Here is a 19,360-nt window from a genome sequence, read left to right on the forward strand (position 1 = left end):
ATTAATTTTGTGCAACGGTCACGGGTGTTCAGTTAAAGATGTAAACAAATAGAATAGCGAGAATGGCAAAAATTTGTATGTGTTTTAGTGTTCTGTACAGATAAGTTGTGCCCTCTGTACATTTTTAAATGACTTCTTGTCATGGTTTAACCCCAGCCGTTCACTCACTCCCCCCAGCTGGGGTGGGGGAGAGAATCGGAAGAGTAAAAGAGGGGAAAACACTTCTACTTCTAAATTACCACTTTCCAGAGTCACAGTAGACCTATTTAGTGAGACAATGATATAGTTTTATTATAGAGGACAGAAGCGTGGCCTGTGCTTGTTGTTCTGTTTATATACTATAATAATATAATACTTATAAATGCTAGTTTTCTATGCCATTTATTATTCGGTAACATTTTTGTGATGCAGCTTCACAATGCTGTGGCTGAGATGGAGAAGGAGAAGTTCAATATTCGGAAGAAGCACACGGAAGATATGCAGGAACTGCTTGAGGACACCAATGCGCGTCTTGGCAAAATGGAGGAAGATTATTTGGAACAGATAAAGTCTACTGTAAGTTTTTTGTAAATATGTCATGAGAGCAAGCGTCTTGTGCGGTATTCAAATGTCATGCATTTGTGCAAAAGCGTACATAAATACTGTTGAACTGAGACATGTTTTTGATAGTGCAATGCCATTGTTCTGTCTTGGGAGAGAAGAGTGTCCTGGCAGCCAGTCCAACCAAGGGGTTTTCCCCCTGGATAAAATTCACTGAAGTTCAGCCCTTCAATATATATTTGTGGCGAAGGACTGTTTCTAGGATTCCTCGCTGGTTTTGATTCAAGTTAGCGGAACTTTTGCCTCTATAGGTTTGTACACTGTAGAAAGGGATTTATGTAGTACATCTATTTTCACAGATGCACATGACTTCTTACCCACATCCTCTTCAAATGATCAAATGCTTCTGTTAGATTAAAGATCAAATAAAAAGGATTTTTAAAGTAATAATTGTATCATTCCAATTTATTGTATTTCTTACCTAGAATAATTAGAAACACGTAAGCAGGTACAATCTGGATTTTGAGCCTGCTATATAAATGATGTAAAGAGCAAAACATTAACAAGTATCCTCAAGAAAGCATCCTGTACTTTTTATCAGGATGAGGTATAAAGAAAATTGAATGACTGAAAAGACAATGTCAAGCAAAATTTATTCCTTTATTAATGAATGTTGAATTTAAAAATTAGCATTCAGATCATGTCATAGGTAACAGTAAATACAGAGAAAAATGGACACAGTCTGTCAGCAAGATTGAATTTAAGAACCATCAAAAGTAGACAGATCTTGCTGAGCAGCTTCTGATTTAATAATTAAACAAGGTAGAGTTCAAGGCAGGGCTTAAGATGAAAGACTAGACTGTCACTGGAAATTAGTTGTCTTTTTTTCTCTTTCTCTTTCTTTCTCTCTCCTGATTTTTGTTATTTTTTGTTGGTATTTCAGAGTTTTCTTGTTCAGCGTTTCACGTTGTCAAGAATGGCGTTGCTGTTAGCAAGTGAAGCTGGCTGAACAATTTAACTAATACCATAGAACAAGTATTAACCTCCCTGAGGGGTGGGGGGCCAGGGAGGAATTATGATATTTTGTGATATGTTAGGTACGACTCTTTTTTTTTTTTTCCTCTTTCTTTTTTGTTGTTCTTTAATAACAAACAAACAAGCCAAACCAAAAAACCCAACCCAAACAACCCCCCACAGAGAAGACCCCATAGTGTGCAGCTAGCTTTGCACTGATGGAGAAGTTTGCTGTGCCGCGTTCATGAAATATCTCAAGGCAATTGGCGAAGTCGGGGTGAGCGTTCTGGCTGTGTGCGGTTCTCGCATTGCTCCAGGCCCACGTAAGAATTCTGCGACGGTTGGGGCACTGACTTGAGATGCCTGAAGTTGGAATTTTATGTTACTGTAACAGAGGGTGAAAATACTGTTCCATTTCTCTCATCTTTGGACCTTCGTTAATATAAAAATAACTATGATACGTATATCCTGGAAGGACAGCTGTGTCTTATTTTTTGACTCCAGGCTCCTGAGGAATTCTTCTCTCATTTCCGTGCAAATTAACATAAATATAAGGAAGAATGGGAAATAGTAGAGTAGTCGTGTGCTACCTGCCTGGTCTCATTCTGCTCGCTTTTAAAATTGTTTCCATTAGGAGATGAAGTTCTGGGAAAAAGACACAACTTTTGATAGACGCTTGTTATTTGTTGAAAGGAAATCGCTGTAATTAAGCAAATGATATGGAGAAGTGGATTAGGGAAAGGTGTAGCAGCAGAGACCTGGGGAGTGCACTCTCAGGCCTGATATGGGTTTGCTGTTCTCCCTGCGTATAACACTTTCCTTCTCTGTGTGCCTCCATTTTCCAGTAAGAAGATGGAGACGACATACTTGCTGTTCAAGATGATTGATGAATTATTTAGTTAATAGTTGATAATTGATTTGAAACGCACCTAGATAGCATTCAGACTGTTAATGTAGCATTTCTATTATAACCTTGTTCTTAGATCCTCCAGATCTGTAGCAGATATTACTCTATCTCATTGTTTACATCCTCGGATGTGGTTTTGCCAAAGTGTGCTCATAAAAGGCAGTTGTTTAAAATCTGTAATTCTTTAGCAACCTAAGTGCATTGCTCTTTGGTTTAGTTTAGAAATTTGATATATATATATATATATATTTATGTCTGTAAACATATGATGGTCTTAAAAGTACTCGGAAGAATATTTTGGCATGAAAGAGCTACAGATTTCACTGGATGCTCTATAGTTTAACATGTTTTATAGCTGACTTTTATAGCTGCTCCTCACCATAATGATCAGTAAAATCTTTTTATGTATATGTAGGTTTTTTTCTTCAAATACTCTTTCCCACATGCAGGTTGTATGCATTGCTAGTGATAAGATGATACTTTTTGGTTAATGGAAGGTCTAAAAATGCTTTATGTGTATTATCATCCATTACAGTTTTCCATAGAAATATCTGTTGTCTCTCTCATTTTAAAACATTTGTAGTTTAGAAATCAATTGCACATATTGTTTTGCTTAGGGGAGAAGACATGTTACTTTGGGGGGGGAAGTAGACATCCATATTTTGAAGATTTACTTATATTTTTTTTTTTTATACGCAACATAGAATTTACTGTCATGATTGATGACATCTTTGCTATTGTAACTCTTGTGCCGCTGGACCACCAAAGAATCTTGTTGCTCTAGGCTACTGAATAACAACAGGGGTATACCCTAATTTATTCTGGTGTTTTCTCAACAATGACCCATTCTTTTAGAACCAGACGGTCAAAAAACTGGAGGCTCGTGTCCAGCAGTTGACTGTTGAGGCTGAAAATAGTAATTTACAGCGTCAAAAATTATCTCAAGAAAAGACTGATGCAGAACAACGTTACCAGGCGGTGTGCACTGAACTTCAGGAAGTGAAAGCAAGGTAATTAAATAGCGATTGCTGTTTCTAACATTGAAGAATATGGACTTTCTAAAAGCAAACATTATTCGTTCTATTTCAAGAACTCAATGAATGGTAATCGGCATTAGAAAATTGTCACAAAAATGTATTAATTGATGTAAAACTCATTTTGGAATCGACCCAAACGCCCCTCCTAAGGTGTATGTTATCTTTCCATTATTTATAAGCATTTCATTCTGTTACAATGAGCACATGGTACCGGCAGACTCGCATACTCTGCAGAATTGATACTGAGCGGGTAAGATGCCAAAACATGAAAGCAATTTCCATATTCTGTTTGCTTACTACTTGTAGGCATGGCTTACTTCAGAAAGACAAGGACCGTATTATACAGGAATACGAGGAGAACATCCAGCAACTACAAAGTAAATTTGATGTTGATGTAAATTTTATAAAACAGGAACATGCTCTCTCTGCAGCAAAGGTATGCTTCCACATATAATAAACATTAAAATGTTGTTTATTCTTTAAGTGGTCTCCTCAATATAAATATAATGCTTAGGAATGAATCCAGGGAACTGTTCAGTTCCCTAAGTTATTCATGTGCGGAAGTTTTAAAAAAAAATTGTGACTTTATTTTTAATTTCCAAATTTGACTGAGAAGTCATCTGAAGTTGGCTGATAATTCTGGTGTGTACGTGTACATACAGGTGGTATTCCATAGCTGATTCAGGTAAGGCACAATTAATATGCTGATTTTGTTTGTGCTTTTTTAAAAATTCCAGATACCAGAGGACCTCAGCACACTTAAAGACTTAATGTTTTTGTAAGACCTCCTCAATGAGGGAAAATATTTTTTTTCCAGAAATAAACTGTCTTGCAGGACTCTTAATGTGGAACATTATGTTAAAAATTTATGTGTTTTAAGAAATAATTTTTAAATTCTGCAAGCTTACATTCCACCCAAAATGTAGTCATTCTGGGTTGTGTCTGTAAAAGCATCTATCAGGTTGATATCTACCAATTGCATAGGTAGATATATAGTATACATTTAATATAATTTTCAAGGTAAATAATTGTAGAAAAGGCTCATGTTTTAAATACCATCTACTAAGCCTTAGAGCTATAGGACAAATGGGGTCTTTTGCATTTATTTTCTGGAGTTCTAGGAACTCTGATGATACTTCACTCAATTTACAAGGTATTTTTCTTTCTTTCAATTGTTAGTACCAAGTTTTTTTTTTATGAGCAGTTATTTTTCTGTGGTTTTGTTTACATTTCGAAGTTCACCAGATGGACAGAAGTGATGTATCTGAAGGTGTTGGTTTTTTTTTTCCTTAAGTTAGTAATTTTCTCCAAATTCCAGGCACCTTTGGGAAATACATTTAAAAACACAAAAGACGTATCTGTAGAGCTAATGAGGAATAAAGCACAAAAATTCCTTTTTCTGTTAAATCCCTACAGGCAGCTGATGCGATTGAAGAATTGCAGCATAGTGTGTCTCTATTAAAACAACAGTTAGAAGATTTAGAACATCAAAGACAGCAAGAGCTGAGGGTGAGCCCTGCGTTTCTTACTCAAGAACGACCAGCCCTTTTTGCGTTTTCCAGCGATTTGAATGTTTAGAGCAGTACTAAAATGCACTTATATAGAACATGCATCCCTGTATGTATTTTTTTCATAGAAATGTATCAAGTGTCGCCTTATGCTTAAAGGTTAATTTCAAAAGTATGACTGAAAGAAATCACTTTATGGCTAAAAGCAGAGTTCACAGGAACTTTTTGACAGCTTATTGTAATTCACATGTTAAAACAGTACCATTGTGCATCTATGGATTATAGAGAAGGACGTCAAAGAATTACAAATATAATTTGTTTCCTAAACTGTAAACATTTTATAAGTAAGTTTCAAAATTGGTTTTATTTTTGTTCCTATTTAACAGTTCAGTTCAATATTCTGTCATCCCATAGATATTTAAATTTAATCCTCCTGTCTCAGGAGGGCGAGTTCCACATCCGTGTCATGTACCAATCCTGTTTGTGTTTTGGAACCTCCTTTTCCTCCTCTGTCTTTCATTTCACAGTTGCTGTAGTACAGAATGGCATTTTAATAGCTCAGGAGAACGAGTTGCTGTTTCTCTTTAGAAAACATGACTTTTGAGAGTTTTGTTATGGGTGGATATTTTTGCTGTTGGTTGAATGTTTTTGTATGTCAAAAAAATTTTTAATGATGATATAAAGGGGATTTTTAATTTTTAGGGACCATTCTATAAAATAGTAAATGTATGTGTGTTTAATGACTGCTTTAAATGAAAGAAAAATGCGATTTGTTTATTTAGAATACACATCTCTTCCTTTGCAGGATCAAGAATACAAGCTTCAACAGGACAAACTTCACCTGGAGCGTGTATATGAAAAACAGGTAATGTTTTCAGGACAATATAACATCTTATGCACATTTCCAATTTTGTGATGGGCAGAAGCTAACGGTTTAAATCCTGAAATCCCCAAATAAGTAAATTTTGGAATTCAAGCATTTGTCATGGATTGGAAAAATAATTGGCCAACTTCAAGGAAGATTTTAAGTACAGCTATTAAAGTACAGAGGTATCGCCTCTCATTCTGGGTACCCGTTGCCAAATGATGGAGGCGGGGAGAGCGTTACCAAAGAAGTGCCACTGTACGCCTGTCCTGTTTGTATGCGCTGCTTTTGTTGGCATCTGATGTTAACTGCTGTGAGAGAAAAGATAATGAACTGCATTGAACTTAGCCTGACCTGTTGTCAGTGTTCGTATGTTCTTCCATACTTCTTTTTCCCCAATATATCTTTATTCCATACTTCTCCATGATTTGAGTGTGTTCTCTAGATATTGTCAACATACGTTGTTTTTACCTCAGAAGCTTAAATTAAAAAATGTAATTTTCATCAAAACCACTTCATCTTAAAGCACTTTGCAAATACTGTCTACTCTTTTAGACTTCAAACATCAATAGGTTTCCAATTAAACTTCCATTTTAGTGACATTATATGTTCAACTCACGCAGTGTTTAGTAAGAGGGTGCATTCGATGCCTATTTAATTGAAAGAATGTGTTATTCAAACATGTCATTTCCAAATGTTCCAAATTTATAACATAAAATAATGAATTGTGATCATAGCTACTTGTCACTTGGTAAAAGCATTTGCAACGTGAATTGTAGTGAGTTTTTGGTTTGAGTTAGTGCCTTTTGCTGCCTTGAAGTCAAATACTTTTTCATTCCAATATATGTTTTGGTCTAATCCTAGCCTACGTTTGTCTTTTTAGACAAGTCATGGTTTTTATGAATGTTGGCCTCAAGAAAAGCCTAGGGTTGGAATAATATTGCAGGTCAAAATAAAAATATATTGGCATAATTTGCATATCTTCTAGCTATTGAAGTGTAGTGGACATTGCTTTATTGCAATACATCGCTTCCTCTGCAGATAACTACAGACTAAATGTTGCTGGTAGTGTTGCAGGCACCAAGCCCAAATGCCTTCAAAAGGCTCACATCCACACTGTTAAACTTTACGATTCTGGGCAGTGAGGTGGATGCACCCGTATTACATTTCCGCAGCGGTGCCTGGGCTGTGTGGATCTTGAATGAAGTTTGAGGATCGTTTGGGAGAGTGCTCCTTAGCGTGGGCTGAGAGCGTGTCAGCAGTCCCTCCACACCAGTAAGCGCAGACACTGAAGTTGTAACTCTATCAGTGAACAAGAAAGTAGACCCTTTTTTTTAAGAGGTAACTTTACATCAGTTTGCCTTTCATAAATTTTGGTGTTACTGTGTTTTTGAAATCAAATCTTTGAGAAGGGAGGAGAAAAATACAGGTAAACAGTCTATGGATATAAATCCGTAAAATAGTATGGATTGGCTCATAAAACACTAAACCAAGCCTGCCTTCAAGTAAAGGAATCATGAAGTCTCTGGTGCAATCTGTTCACTTAAGAACCCACCCATTATCTAATAATCTTTATTAGTCTACAGTGGCTATTGCCTGCTAGGATATTTAAACATCAAACAAATAATAGGTAGTAACCTGAAATGTCACTGTTTGACTAAATGCACTTATCTGCTGAATCAGGAACCAGTTAGGCTAAATGGTTTTACAAGCAAAGGAAACACCTGGTTTTATAAATAATCTGCTGCTTGTTTTCCAAACATTCAGCTAAACATAAGAACAGTGACAGGTTATTCCTGAGAGCCATTCTTGAGCCAGCTGCTAAATATATATAACTTTACCAGGTTTGACAATACCTTCTTTACTCTCTGAGAGACAACCCATCAGTTTGGAGACTCTTTCAAACCAAGTATTTGGACTTCCATGTAGCGAACACCTATGTGGAACCGCTTACAGTAGAGAATCTCTAGATTTGTTTTTTCATTGGACTATACTCTTGTGCTTCAGACTATACACTTATTAAAATACATTTTTCTTTATTGTAGTGACTTAATAGCATGTAACATTGCAAATGATTGTAGGTGACTAAAGGATTTCCTGTGTTCCCCATCCAGCAAGGAAAAGCATGGTTAGTAGGTCACGTTGACGCATAGTTACTTGAGCAAACAAAAGCAAAACGAGCTCTTGTACTTAATCTGCTTTTGGCAAACAATATTATGAAAGCCCATGGTTTGGACCATGCCTGGGAGGTTGCCAAATTCTGAAGCTGATTTCCTCTCTTGATCCAGAAGTACCAGAGAGAAGAATTTTTAATAAAAATGTCTATTCCTGGTTAGTGAATTTAGGAAGTGGGAGTGTCCTGGTTTCAGCGGGGGTAGCGTTACTGTTCTTCCTAGTAGCTGCTGTGTTTTGGGTTTAGTATGAGAAGAATGTTGATAGCACATATCGTTTAGTTGTTGCTAAGTCGTGGTTATAGTGAGTCAAGGACTTTTGCAGCTTCCCATAGAGGCTGAGAGGGAGCAGGGACAGGACGAGCTGGCCAAGGGCATATTCCGTACCACAGACACTATGCGCAGCGAACAAACGGGGGTTGGCCGGGGGGCTGGGATCTGCGGTCGCTGCTCAGGACGACAGTGGGGTGGTGCGAGCAACTTGTGTTGCATCACTTCACTTTGTGTATTCTTTTACCATTATTATTATTTTTGTCTTCCATTACTCTTTTATTAAACTACCTTTTTCTCAACCCACGTGTTGTTTTTTTTTTTTTCCCACCCTCCTCTTCTCCCTCTTCTCCCTGCCTTTCTGGGCACAGGGGAGGAGTGAGTGAGTGGCTGCGTGGTCTGAGTCGCTGGCTGGGGTTAAACCGCGATGGGGAGTCAGGTTTCGGTCAATGTTTTTTGCGAATATATTACTTTACAGGGACAGAAGCAATTTCGCAGATTGCTAGGGTATGTTCCTTGTGAGGTCTTGAAAGCTGGCATTTTCATTCTGCACTGGTTAAATACTAATAGGAATTAAAATAGTATTTCAAATTTAAATTGTAACTGAAATGCACTGGGAAAAATACAAGTATTTAGAGGTGAATTAGAGGGCTTCAGTTTTTTGTAACTCTGAATATCTTTAGGGTATGGTATCTACGTAAGAGGTGTGTTTATCTCAGTTCCGTATGCACGTGGATCTTGTCCGTGTGGGTAGGTACTGGCTGGTGTAATGGCAGTTGCATGGAGAAGCTAACGCTGACCTAGGGAAGAGGTGATGGGGAAGAGACAGGGAGATGATGGCGGCAGCTCTTCTCTCTTCTGCGAGGGTGCAGAGGCTTTGGGTCACGCTAGGATTGATTTCTTGCCACATCCATAGGACTGCCAGGTGACTTACTCTTCTGGATTCCCCCGGAATTATAAGCAGCACTTGGTCACAGTTTACTATGGAATAATAATCATTAGCTGTCATTTTAGGGGTGTCTGCGTGCTTTTTGTGGGTTTGTTAGTTGTACACTTATACAAGAGTGCCATACCCTTGCATTTCCAAATGGCATTTTTAATGTCTGGATGCAAAACAGAAAAAACAAAGTTTTACATAATGATTCAACCACTCTGGTTTGATTTCAGTGGGTCAGGACTTCATTAGAAGCAAACCACTTTTCCTCAAAGACTTACTTTTCTTAGGAGTAATCTACCCGCAGCTGGGTAATGTTTGCGTATGTATTATTCTAAAGTAAGGTTATTTACTGTCATTATGTTTGGTATTTTTATTGTAAGAATTGATAAAAAGTAGTTCACTTTGATTGTGCATTCACAAATTGGTAAGTAGGAACTCTGCACCGTAGAGAATACGTGTCATTATTTTAGGCAGATTTCTATATGCTTTCCTGTATTTATCCAAAGAAAATCTAGTTTCTTTTTATGTAATTGGTGATATTTCTTTATTCTCGCTTTGAGAAGAAAAATAGCTCTATTTGCTCTATTCTCACACTTCACCTCTCTTAATCCTTATTCTTGCATTTGATATAATTTTAGAAATATATAGATGGTTGTCTACGTCAGTGCAAAAGGAATACGCAAAATAAATAGTATTTATAATTTAAAATACCTTTTTTTAATCAGACTTTGTTTTAGCTAAAATTATGGTATTCTTTTCCTTCAAATGGTAGATTCATGGCATCCGGAATGATCTTGATAAAGAAAGAGAGGATGCTCTAAAGAAAATTCGCAAAATGGAAGAGACTTTGAAGTAAGTGAATATGGAATAATTGCTGAGCCATCCCCGATGTTTTAGTCCAATTTATTAAATAAACTTATGCTTTGTCTCATCTAACTGCCTTCCTATAATTTGTCTGAGTTATCTTCCCGTTGTAAAGCTGCATCCTCAGGGTTCTAGTCAGACATAAAAATTGAAAAAGTAGAGCAAGAACCAAGCTGCCCAAATTTGTTGACTTTCAAGTGGCAGGAGTAAAACCGAACTGAAGTGACTGATGCCAGCGGGTTGTGCCCTGCCAAATAAATGAAACCGGCTTCAATGTAGGGTAGGTCCGTAGTAGGCAAATAATCCAAACTGAAGACTAGTTGCTTTGGACCATTTTAGAGGAAAAGATAAATTTGAAAGGTGTATTTATTTAAATTATATTTTAACTTGATTTACTGTTGTGATTTTTTTAAAATTTTATTTTAATATCCACAAATTGCAACTTTAATGTGGCTTTTTTCTCTTTCATACCACACTTTTTTTGTGTGAATACTTCTTTTTCACATGTAGCTAAGGCTCGGAGAAATGGTCTGCAGCAAACGGAAGACACTTTTCATTAACTAACTTGGAACAGCTTTTTTGCTGACCTTGTACATTAAAAACCTAATCGGGATGCAATAAGTTTGATGTTTTCTGAGTGGGGGAGTGGTTTACATGGAGCAGATGCACATATGACAAGATTGCATCTTGTTATGCTGCTTCCATTTTTTGTTATGTAAAATGTTATTTCCATATGTTTATGCAGTTTAAATTCAAAGTTATGGAAATAATTTCTAGGGAAAGCAGATTATTTGGAAACAAACCAGAAGTTATTTGCTAAAACTATTCAGTTAAATATTACAATGTCTCTTATCTGGGCTGATAGAGGCATTGTGTAGATACTTCTATTCAATAAAAGTCAGAGGGCTGAAGTCGGTATTCCTTTATTTCTGTAATCTCTTAGTTATTTGGCATCAATAGAGACTATCTTAAATCAATGCAGGCATTAATAAAAACTCTAGCTTTTAATCTTTAAATTCTTTACACTGACTATTATTTATAATTTTAGGGAGTTTGAATGTTTATCAACTAAACTTAATCTTTTAACGTCCGATTCATTGATAATGTAGTTGCAGTCATTATCTTCCCTGTCTTTCAAATAATATGTTGCTTTGCAGTTACTTACGTTAATAAAATAAGTCTGACTTGTTCCAGTCCACTGGCTGCTCAGAATTTATTCCCCGTGTGGGTGCTCGCGGTGCAGAGCAGACGTGGTGGTGCTCCCTCAGGCAGGCATTCGTAAAGCGGGTTGGTGTGCTGCGACTTTTGAACTTGCTTTTTAGTTACCAGCACTGTGCTGAGAAGCTCTGTAGGTGGCTGAGGAGGTCCTCCTTTATTTCAGGTATGCCCTAGCTGTAATTAAGCTCAGGTCTGATGTTTGGGTTGGAGTAAGGATTTGAAAGACAAGAGTTTCAGGAGCCCAGGTGACTGCTGGATACTTCAGGGCCCACAGTAGAAGATGGTGTTGGCAGAGGCCAGTCCGTGCCTTTGGCCAAGGCAGCAGGTGGCTCAGCCTCTGGGACCCAAGAGCCCTGGAGACTGCATGAAAGGGTAAAAGTGTGTCTGGGCTATTTCCCCTGCAGCAAGTGATTAATCCCTCTTCCTGGCTTTCACAGTGCCTTGCATCTTGCATCCGTACCTTTCCGATGAGGGATGTGCTGGTGCACGTGGTGTTAAGAGCAGACTCGCGTGCCCAGAATAGAGGCACTGCTAATCCCGCGAGGCTGACTTTGTGGAAAGCAAGCCATTAATTTAGTACCAATGTTTCTGGACAATAGTAAGATTTTACATATATGTGTTTATATACGATATGTACATCACTCATACATGATAAGCAATAATATTTTTGTGTCAGACTTGGATGGCTTCCTTATGGCTTTTTATTGTTCCATTGCTGCAAAAATTAGTTCTTTCAACAGTCGCCTGCTATTAGCATGAATCCACACAATGTTTTATGTGAAAATGCCTTATTTTGCTGTATTTCTTTGACTCTTTGCGGAATCGAATTAAGTAATTACAAGCTAAGCCAGACACAGTAAACCTTTAGAAAACAACCTCATCGTCCTTGGCCTGGGTGAAAAGGTAGTTCACCATCTTCCGTAGAAACCATGCCTTGTGGAATTGCAGCTCAGAACCCAGTAGATGCACCCGTGATTTCTCATAAACTACTTTGATCTGAATGCACTTTGATTCTGAAATGGCCACGGGATTACATGGCGAGCAGCTAGTCAGCTGCAAACGCGTAGAAGGGGAGGTGGCAGGCATTTTAGGGGGCTTTATTGGTACTATTATTTTTCCAGTGCTGTGACAGCAAACACTGCTATTGCAGTTTCAAACATATCCACAGAGTTGCATAATGAAAGTGATTTGAGACGTTGTGTGGAATAGTGAAATCCACATTTCTAAAAGCATCTTTCACTTCAAATAAATAGTGTTGCCAGAGTTTTAATACTGAATTGCAGTATACGTAGTTTATTTAGGGTGTTTGTTTTTTCTTCTGAAGTTTATGGTAGAAATATCCGTCAAAAACAAATCTTTTGCAAAAGAATTGCTCTAATACTCATGACTGTTGGTGGTGACTTGTAGATATAGATTTTATGTTTAGTTTAGCAATGCATGTCATAGGCATTGCCTAATAGCAAAAGTGACTACAGGAAGTCCTCCAAGGATTTTTCTAGAATGTCATTTAAACTGCATTTATGTCATAACAGAGAATTCTTTAAAAGCTTCTGTGTAATTACTTGGGGGGAAAGGTTGTTTCTCTAATCCCTTTAGTTTGTTTGCATAAAATGTGTCATGAGAGTGGGTTACAAATAGGCTAAATCTCTGTGGTTCTTATCTCTTTCATTTTAAGTAGAGAAATAGGAAACAAAGAGGTATAGTTATATTACAATTTGTCACGCTATAGACTGAGTTGAATACAACAGAAAAAAATTACGAAAAAAGTCAGTATCCATTTGTTGCTGAAGAAATCAGATGGAAGAGAAAGAAAAGGACTCACTGACTTTATATAACACTGTTATCCAGAGTAGCCCTCAACATGATCTGGGAAATTTGGACACTTATTAATTTTTTTTTTTGCCTCTGCTAATATTTGTAGTCTTTCATAATTTTAATTTACTAGGCTGTAGGGAAATATTTCCCATTTTATTGAAGAACTGAAATGTAGAAGCTTAGAGACTTGTGGCAATTTAGGAAACTGGAAACAGGCGTGGCCTTGATGTGGTTTAAAACTGAGGCTTGGCCATGTATGTTACAGGTTCTTTGCCTGTTTTAACTCTTATTTCCATGTCAGTGATCGTCTCTGAAGCAGCTTTACTTATCTGCTCTGCACTTGAGTACTGCTCCCAACAGGGACGTAGCGGGTGGAGGATTTATGCCTTTTTCTAAAGACCTAACAAATCTTCCACAATAAATTATTGTGTTTTTTAAAAAAAAAAAGGAAAAAAGAAAAAAAAAAGTGTTTTCATTATGATAGAAATGATCAGGTTAGACTGTAGTGTTTATCACTTACTGATAATTTTATCAAGTTTAAAATGTTTAAGTATTTAAGCTCTGTTCATTCAGTTTAGGCCCGCTTTGCACAGTCTCTTGCTATGAAGTAGCAGCTTTGAGTAAATATCTATCGTAGTTCCTAAACAAAAGTTGCATCTAACTTGTTTTCATAAGAAGATGCCAACATTTTGAGCTGTTAATGCTTTATTCTGTTTGATGGGTCAATCACAGATATGAAATTCTGTTTCTTTTCAACAGACAGTGTGCTAAACAGTGACTTCTGTTAATATTAGACCCCAAATAAAGACAAACAACTCAACCCCTCTGACTATAGAACTGTTTCAAGACATACGGAAGGTTTAATTTTCTTAAAAAGAATACCTTTCCTTTTCTACTGTTTCCTTTGGTTCCGAAATAGCATTGTAAACTACAGACAGCAGTCTTCCCAGTCATTGTGAACATTTCAGAAATAATTAGAGTAGTAATTTCATGAAACGCCAGTGACAGTGCATGTTCAATAAGGGCTTTGGAGATACATATTGCATTCACAATTCAAATATTCAGAATTTAATGTTGGAATGGGAGTTGTAGCAATGATCCGAAAGGCATCCCCTGGAAGAAGCACCGTCCCGTGCCAGGCGCTGTTTGCAGTCAGCAGAAGTGCGGATACGTTAAGGCTGGCCTCATTTATTTGCTAATAAACAGAGAAACTTAGACCAGTGTTGCTTAAGATGAGAGGTAAAAAAATCTCTTTTATGATGCAAAGAAAGGGCAGACCAGCCATGTGCATTATTAGCACTTACATACTCCATGCGTGTACGAGGTGTAACTGCCAGCTTGACCTACGTCGAGGAGAATATTGGGTGTACAGGCAGAAACATTTGTTTTGCAGCATTTAGTTTGAAGTCTATTTATATGTTATTAGTAATAATATAAAAAAACCCTAGAGATGAAACAGTAAAGAAGGTAGGATTTCATTGTATAAGTAAATAGTTATAGTTACAGTTTTTTGAAGTGTGAATACAGCATATATTTAGGCCACCTCAGTTTTAATGTGGTTTGGATTTTGCCACTTCCATTCCGGAGTCCATAACAGCTTTATGACTGCATAGACATATAAAGTTTGTCCGTCTTGAGGTGGAATTTTTGGACTAACTTATAAACATACATGTGTTTGTCATCTGTCACCTGCCTGGAAGTGCAGGCCACCTTGCTGCTGATTTCTCAGGCTAATGGTTGCGATGGTTCTCACTTCATGAAAATAATTATGGGATCTGATTTAATGCTTTTTGGGTTGTGGGTCTCATACGCAAATTAATATTTCGTTCTTCTACTGAAATATTGCTTTCCTGAGATCTTATACTTCTATTCTGTAGGATTGAAGGAAACAATATTTTAAAATTCATGTTCGGAGAAATGAACTGTTACCTCTGCAGGTGCAGACGTTGGAATTGAACATTGACGTGTCAGGGAATGCCTGCACACAATCTACAGTTAAATGCTTCGTAATATTCTTCCTCTCAATCTTTGCCTTTTTTTTTTTTTTTTAACCTGCCTATGGAGCCAAATCTCAGCACTGTGCAAGTGGTGATGATACAGAGCAAATGTTTAGCAGCTGGTTTATTGAAAGTCACTTAATAAAATTGTTTGTTTACATAAGAAACTAGCAACACCTCTTTTCTGCATTGCAACACCTCTTCTCTACCCCTCCTCTGAACTTTTGCAGAGCTCTTCTGGGGAAGAAAGAGGGGCTACCCTTTCCAGAAACCAGCGAAGCCCCTCCTATCTATTAGCAGGTTTGGATTTTTACAACAGTTTCTGAAGCATGTGTACAGTTTTCACAGTATTTTGTGATTTGGTTTAGACCAAAATCTTTCAAAGTCTCTTCAACCAAAGGCACGGCGTGAAGGTGGTGCAGGTAGATTTTCAATAAATATAGAAATAAAAGTAATTTACCTTTCTTTTCCTATTGTATACTTGTATCCCTGCACATATTTTCTCTGGGAATCATTGACATGAAAATCAAGGAAAAGACGTTGGTTGCTTTGTGGGGATGGTGCTGCGGAGTGTCCTCGCTGTAGCTGTAGCAAGACTTGTGTCGCTGCTTTCCATGATGCCCAGTGTGACAGCTGCGTCGGTCCTCTGGGCCTCAGCGCACTCATGCTGGGATCTGCTGTTTCTAGGAACTTGTCCAGTGTGGTTCAGTGATACTAATATATATATTTGAAATTTCAGTTCTTCTGTAGAGTAGAGTTATTACTACTACAAGGTTTTGTCTCACAGAAAGTGTCTGATAAAAATGCATTTGCACTTGTATTTGCTAAAACAAGTTGGAAAAATGCTGTTTTGGGAAGGAAATAACTTTTTTGTACCAGTTACTCTTCTTGAAATCTTAGTCATTTCTTTATTCAAAGGGCTTCTACTCGTCATCTCCTAGTGTGGTTTGCCAGTCATTTGGTTATTTCTTTCTGAATCATTTGTTCGCTGCCTGACGTTGTCACGAGGTGTATGGAGCAATGGAGCTGGAGCTCTCCTTGCGCTTGTCCTGAGGTTTTAATGCTACTTGTAAAGCCTTAGGAGAGTGGCTTTTACATCGCACTTACTCAAAAGCAGAAGCTAGTGTCAGTACGTTGTGCAAGAAGAAATCTCGTTGTAGTTGTTGTGTGACTTCAGCCTGAATTCCTGCCCAAAGGGGTGCCTGGATTGCAGCTACGCGGAGCTGCGCTGTGTTCCCGTCTCCTCTTGGGTTTATTTCCACAGGGCTTCGGTCTGCTTTGGGCTCTGGTGCAGTGCAGTGATGTGAGTTTACGTGATCCTGTTATCATGCTGCCCTGAGTGTTTCATCCTGTGTTTTGTTCTGAGACTCCTTGTTCTCTTCTGCCTGGTGTTTCTACAGTTCACCTCTGGTGGTGGAACGGGGACAAGACAAAAATGGGAACGGGGCAAAATGGTCCCATGCAGAATCTCTGCTCCACTTTTTCCTACAGCTATGGCTGTGTAATGACTCGCCTTTCGTTTTATAGTTGTCCTCAATATACAAAGAGAAGACTTCTTTGGTCTGAGCGGCTCTCTTTGCTTTGTTCCAAATATATAAAAACGTATCAAATTTTAGCACCAGAAGTTTTATGTGTAAGGGTCTCTCAGTCTTTGAGATTACTAATCTGGTGCAAAATTCCCATTGTGTTTGTATAATTTTTCTTTTCTCGGTATTATCGTAAAAGTGACAATGTAAAAGAGACGAGGGTATGGGAATCTGAGAGAAACGAATGGTATACATAATGCTTCTGAGCTAATAAAGAGGGAAACAGATGAAGGCAAGGATAAGTAAAAACATAAAGATGGATGGCGGAACGAGGTAGAATAAACAGCAGTGAACAGAATTTCATCTTGTTTTGCAGGTTACAGTTGCGTGATTTTGCATTTGCTGTTACATCGGAACCCAACATTTTAAAAAAAGTTAAATCTGGACTTTCAAAATATACCAAAATTATATTTTTAAAAACCTGTGAGTTACAGTGGATTTTGTGAACTTAATGATACTGAACCCTTTAGGAGCTTTATTTTTAAACAGCTGCTCCTTCAGAGTACTAGTGTATGGATTGTATTGTGTGGCTGTCATAAATGCTGTTGCACACAGAAAAATAGAACCGCGTGATAATCATCAATACGATGATAAATAAATAAATGGAGCAATAGCTTTAACCACACACAAGTTGATATTTTTTATTTTTTTTTTCCTTTCTTGCTCCTCTGAGTTGGATCCAGATTCTGAATAATCGCTTGTTGTTGTTAATATTTTTAGGATAATTGCCTAAGCGTAGCTGTTTTCCTGTAGTTAATTCCATTTTTCCTTGAAAATGAAGTATTTGTGTGTGGAGGAATTCTTGTAGGAATGGAAAAGCTATTACTATTTAAAGCCGGAAATAATTAAAGAAATATGAGAAGGCATTGTCTTTAATTCCAAATGTTGCAATAAAGAACATTAGGAGTTTATACTCGTGTTCATTGTGTTCATCATTCTCTTTTATTAAAATGTTTAGTATTGTCTTGTTGCAATAGTTGCAATATGATGAAAAAAGCAAACTTTGATTTAAAAGCAGTGGTAATGTTAAGTGGCTGAAGAGTTTGGATATAATTTTACTCTTTAAAACAGGGCTGTGTGTTTTTTGGTGTTTTGTTGGGGTTTTTTTCCTCCTCTAAGAATCAGTGGAAAACCAGCCAGCTGTTCTCCACTCGGTGCTCTGGTTGAGCATCTGAAACCTTTTAGAGCAAAACCAGTCAAAGTTTCCAGCGTATTGTAAACATTCCTTTAGCCCGAGTGAACATGCTGACATAACCCTCGCTCTAGGGGGCACAATGTAAAGTATGAACAGAGGACAAAAAAATGTGGTAGCTTTATTTAATAGTCTCACTTAAAAGAAAAAATAAAGTGTTCTATTAACTATTTACAGCCTTTCATTTTCTTTCACCGGTTTCTCTGGAGACCTACTGGCAATAATGAAATATGTATTTAAAGGAAAGCTTCAGGTGTACAAAAAAAAGTAACAGTTGATTTTTATTTTTTTTTTAATCCTTGTCTATGGGACTGTTATGTCCCTCGAGATGGTTATAGAGATATCAAATGACATCATCTTAATGATATCAACTATGAAGGTGCTTCAGTAGAATATACAGCTGTATGAAATGAAAACTTGCCTTCTGAGATGAACAGCATCAGCGTATTGTGCTATAACATGAGGTTAGCTGCTGTAACTTGCTCTTCTAATAATTAACGCAGTTAAGGGCTATAGATTTTTGACCTCACTAAATGAATATACAAATAGTTAACACAAATGTCAGAATTGTCCCCTTATTATTCTGAATGTCTTCTATTTCACATTAGTGTATCTCCTAGATTCAGTGCAGTACATTTCAAGACTATATAGTGCCCAAAATGTTGATGAAATGAGAAGAGCCTCCAGTTGGCTAAAGAAAGTCTTACAGATGATTGAATTCAGTTACTGATTTTTAATAAGCACTAAATGTTTCAGACTGGCACCTTTTTTGGGTCAGTTAAAAACTATCTACAAAAATAGTACAAGGAGTGACTTTGTTCCGTGTGTCGTTGTTGCTAGACGATTATGATTGCTAACTTCAATTAAACTTGGTAATATTAAGTTTACTTTTTACATACTTTGTACAACTTTCCTCCAGCTTTATCAACAACGCAACCAACCTTCAGTGAAGAATTAAAGTTATTATTTCAAACAGTATTTTTATTGAAAAAAAAAAAAAAAAGAAAACCCAAAACAATGTGAAAAATCCATGTCCACCATACCAGCCTCTTAGAAAGAAGAAATTGGTGAGCTGAGTAGATGCTCCTCATTCCTCGGTATTGAGTTCCTATATTGTCCCTTACAACATAGATGATATTTTTCTGAATCCTAAACTATAATAGTACAATTGTTTTGTAAAAATAGTTACCTTAAATATGTTGAATGACAGGATGAATACTCTATCCTTGTACCTCCTTGTATAGGCGAGTGAAATGCTTTTTGGATTCTTTACTTGCTTGTTCAAAACCAGTACTTGGTGGTGTAGCCGTGACTCTCTAAGGGTAGAAGAGAAACAGGATTGGTGGGAAATAATGTATTTTATTAAAGGCTTTTTGACTCAGCACCTCTTTGAAATAATAAACCTGGTATGCTTTGAGCTGAAGTAATTAGTCAGATGT

The 19,360-nt window shown here is 37.2% G+C and overlaps 1 protein-coding gene across 6 annotated transcripts in view; it reads left to right on the forward strand.

Moving 5' to 3' along the window:
• CEP112 (centrosomal protein 112) overlaps positions 1 to 19,360 on the forward strand; it is a 204,123-nt gene that overhangs the window by 40,181 nt on the left and 144,582 nt on the right. For all 6 annotated transcript variants that reach the window (XR_010073347.1, XM_063352596.1, XM_063352598.1 and 3 more), the window contains 6 exons: positions 412 to 555; positions 3,317 to 3,471; positions 3,805 to 3,934; positions 4,915 to 5,007; positions 5,812 to 5,871; positions 10,022 to 10,101. Coding sequence is in view for 5 of the 6 variants with exons in the window: in XM_063352596.1 (XP_063208666.1) it covers positions 412 to 555; positions 3,317 to 3,471; positions 3,805 to 3,934; positions 4,915 to 5,007; positions 5,812 to 5,871; positions 10,022 to 10,101 (662 nt within the window). In the remaining variant the exon portion in view is untranslated. The remainder of the gene's footprint in view (positions 1 to 411; positions 556 to 3,316; positions 3,472 to 3,804; positions 3,935 to 4,914; positions 5,008 to 5,811; positions 5,872 to 10,021; positions 10,102 to 19,360) is intronic.

This window comes from Chroicocephalus ridibundus, chromosome 14, assembly GCF_963924245.1.
Source record: "Chroicocephalus ridibundus chromosome 14, bChrRid1.1, whole genome shotgun sequence".
Taxonomy (NCBI): Eukaryota; Metazoa; Chordata; class Aves; order Charadriiformes; family Laridae; genus Chroicocephalus; species Chroicocephalus ridibundus.